We start from the raw sequence: 3029 nt of genomic DNA, 5'->3' as shown, positions 1-3029 counted from the left end.
TTGTTTTGTATTATTAGCAGCACTGCAGCTGCTGCCTTGGATGCTGCTGTTTCTGGGGGTGGTGATGCCTCCCGCCACCCCATGCAACAACGGCAGCAGCAGTGCTGCTGATAAAACAAAACAAAAAGCCGTTCGTTGGATCGGTAATAAATAAATAACTTTTTCCACAAGCATCCAATCGTTTTGCGGTCTTCGAAGGAAAGTTTCATAAATGATTTTTCTACAAGAGGCGTTGATCGATTTGAATTAAGGAGACAAAGGGCGACCTCTGGGATTTTTTGTTTGAAAGTGTTATAGAGGAATGGCCTGAAGCCATGATCAAAGAAGCCTATGTTAATTAAGTTGTTTGACATTATACTTTTCTACAATTATTACTGTTCCAACCTCCGAAGTAAATAGACCTAAACTACAACTAGTCTTTAATTCATTGGAGTTGTGACAATTGGCGACGAGAAGTTACTCAGGAGAATCCAGATCAACTTTGTTTGAAGATGTCCAACCAGGATTTGAAGGACGCAATTCTCCGGCTCACCGAACTGGTAGCAAGTCAGCAACAACAGATATCATTGCTCAACCGGGCCGGTCAAGTCAACCAACCGGGTAGCGAGAGGATCATCGAAACGCTGGCCACGGGAATTGAAGATTTCTATTACGATCCTGACGGTGGAGTATTTTTCGACGCTTGGTATGCCCGTTACGAAGACGTTTTCAAGGTCGACGGCAAGAATCTGGACGATCCGGCGAAGGTGAGGCTACTCTTGAGGAAGATTGGCACCAAGTTCCATGAGCGGTACGTCAACAGTATCCTGCCCAAGCATCCTCGCGATTTTGGCCTGGACGAAACGGTGAACAAACTCAAGAAACTCTACGGCCGACAGACCTCGCTCTTCAACGATAGATACCGCTGTCTCCAGTACATCAAGAACGATGCCGACGATTTTTCAAGTTACGCTGCCTCCGTGAACAAGCACTGCGAAGCGTTCCAGCTGTCCAAGCTTTCGGATGACCAGTTCAAGGCTCTTCGTTTTGTCTGCGGCCTACAGTCTTCACGGGATGCAGACATTCGGACACGCTTGATCAGCAAGCTTGAAGCTGAAGAAACTGCTCCTCCGGCGGAAGGTACGAAGCTGACACTTGAAAACCTTGTTGAGGAGTGCCATCGGTTCAACAATTTGAAACAGGACACGAAAATGATCGAGAAACCCGTTCTGGAGAAATCCATTGTCAACGCCGTTTCATCGAAGCTTGCGAAAAAGAAGAAACCAAAATCTCCATGCTGGCTATGCGGTGACCTACACTTCGTGAAAGAATGCTCCTATCAAGACCATTTTTGTGGCAAGTGTAAGCGGAAGGGGCATAAAGAGGGATACTGTTCTACGGCGGAAACGAAATCCAGACCTGGAAGAAAATTCGATAAATCGAAGACGAAAGAGTATGTGAAGTCTAAAGGAATTTCGGTGAAGCGTATCGACCTCCAAGGAAAGAGGAAATTCGTCACTCTTGGAATCAACGGAAATCAGGCGACGCTTCAACTGGATTGTGCATCGGATATCACGATTATCGCTACACCGACCTGGGAAGCAATCGGGAAACCAGCTATCGAAGCCTCGGAGATCGCAGCTATCAGCGCTTCCGGTGACAGAATCAACATCGTTGGCGAATTCAAGGCCCAGCTTACCATCAAGAATTCAACAAACGAAGGTATTGTCTACGTGTCATCAAACCCAGATTTGAATGTCCTTGGAATAGACACAATCGAACTGTTCGATCTGTGGGCTGTACCCTTCAATTCGCTGGTGAACGCTGTCCATCAAAAGCCGCAAGACACCGTTGAGAAACTCCGTTTGAAGTTCCCCGAAGTGTTCCAGAGCTCACTTGGTAAGTGCACAAAAGCAAAAGTGAAACTATACCTGAAACCCGATGCCCGTCCAGTGTACTGTCCAAAACGACCAGTCGCATATGCAGCACTTCCAAAGGTTGATGCCGAACTCCAACGCCTTCAAGACAAGGGAATAATCTCTCCAGTGAAGTTTTCCGACTGGGCCACACCGATAGTCGTGGTCCGGAAATCTGACAACGTGTCCGTTCGAATTTGTGGCGATTACTCTACCGGACTGAACAATGCGCTAGAATCAGATGGACACCCACTTCCGCACCCAGACGATATTTTCGCTGATCTTGCAGGCTGCCGATATTTTTCCCAACTCGATCTTTCGGATGCGTACCTGCAAGTCGAGGTTGAGGAGGAATCGCAAAAGTACCTGACCATCAACACTCATCGAGGACTGTTCAAATACAACCGCTTGCCACCTGGAATCAAGTCCGCCCCCGGTGCATTTCAACGAATCATCGATAGCATGGTCGCCGGCATTCCAGGAGTTAAACCGTATCTGGATGACATCATGATTGCCGGTAGGACTAAGGAGGAACACGATCAACGTCTCAATGAAGTTCTGGAAAGGATCAAGGCATACGGATTTCATTTGAGGATGGATAAATGTCGCTTTGGTCTCTCACAAATCAAGTTCCTAGGACACATCATCGATCAAGACGGCTTACGACCAGATCCAGCGAAGACAAGTGCTATTTCGCAGATGCCAGCTCCCAAGAACGTGTCGCAGCTTCGATCATACCTTGGAGCCATCAATTATTATGGACGTTTCGTCAAGCAAATGAAGGATCTACGAGCACCCATGGACTACTTGCTGGGGAAGAACTGCCACCTGAAGATATACAACCTGAAGAAATGCTACCTCCGTTAATTGAAGAAGATGTTCCTGCAGATAATGTTGAAGATAATGAACCCCAACCTACTAACAACAACCCGATACGAAACCGAAGGCTTCCTTCGTGGCTCTCACCATATGATCTTTTCTAAAGGGGGAGATGTTATAGAGGAATGGCCTGAAGCCATGATCAAAGAAGCCTATGTTAATTAAGTTGTTTGACATTATACTTTTCTACAATTATTACTGTTCCAACCTCCGAAGTAAATAGACCTAAACTACAACTAGTCTTTAATTCATTGG

At 46.4% G+C, this 3029-nt stretch overlaps 1 protein-coding gene across 1 annotated transcript; it reads left to right on the top strand.

Moving 5' to 3' along the window:
* Positions 1 to 491: 491 nt before the first annotated feature.
* LOC134290679 (uncharacterized protein K02A2.6-like) lies at positions 492 to 2762 on the top strand. The gene has a single exon (XM_062857857.1). It carries the CDS (start codon positions 492 to 494, stop codon positions 2760 to 2762), a length of 2271 nt encoding a protein of 756 aa, XP_062713841.1.
* Positions 2763 to 3029: the final 267 nt, after the last annotated feature.

Source organism: Aedes albopictus, chromosome 3, assembly GCF_035046485.1.
Source record: "Aedes albopictus strain Foshan chromosome 3, AalbF5, whole genome shotgun sequence".
NCBI lineage: Eukaryota > Metazoa > Arthropoda > Insecta > Diptera > Culicidae > Aedes > Aedes albopictus.
The sequence above is the reverse complement of the archived record's forward strand: the minus strand, read 5'-3'. Positions and strand labels throughout refer to the sequence as shown.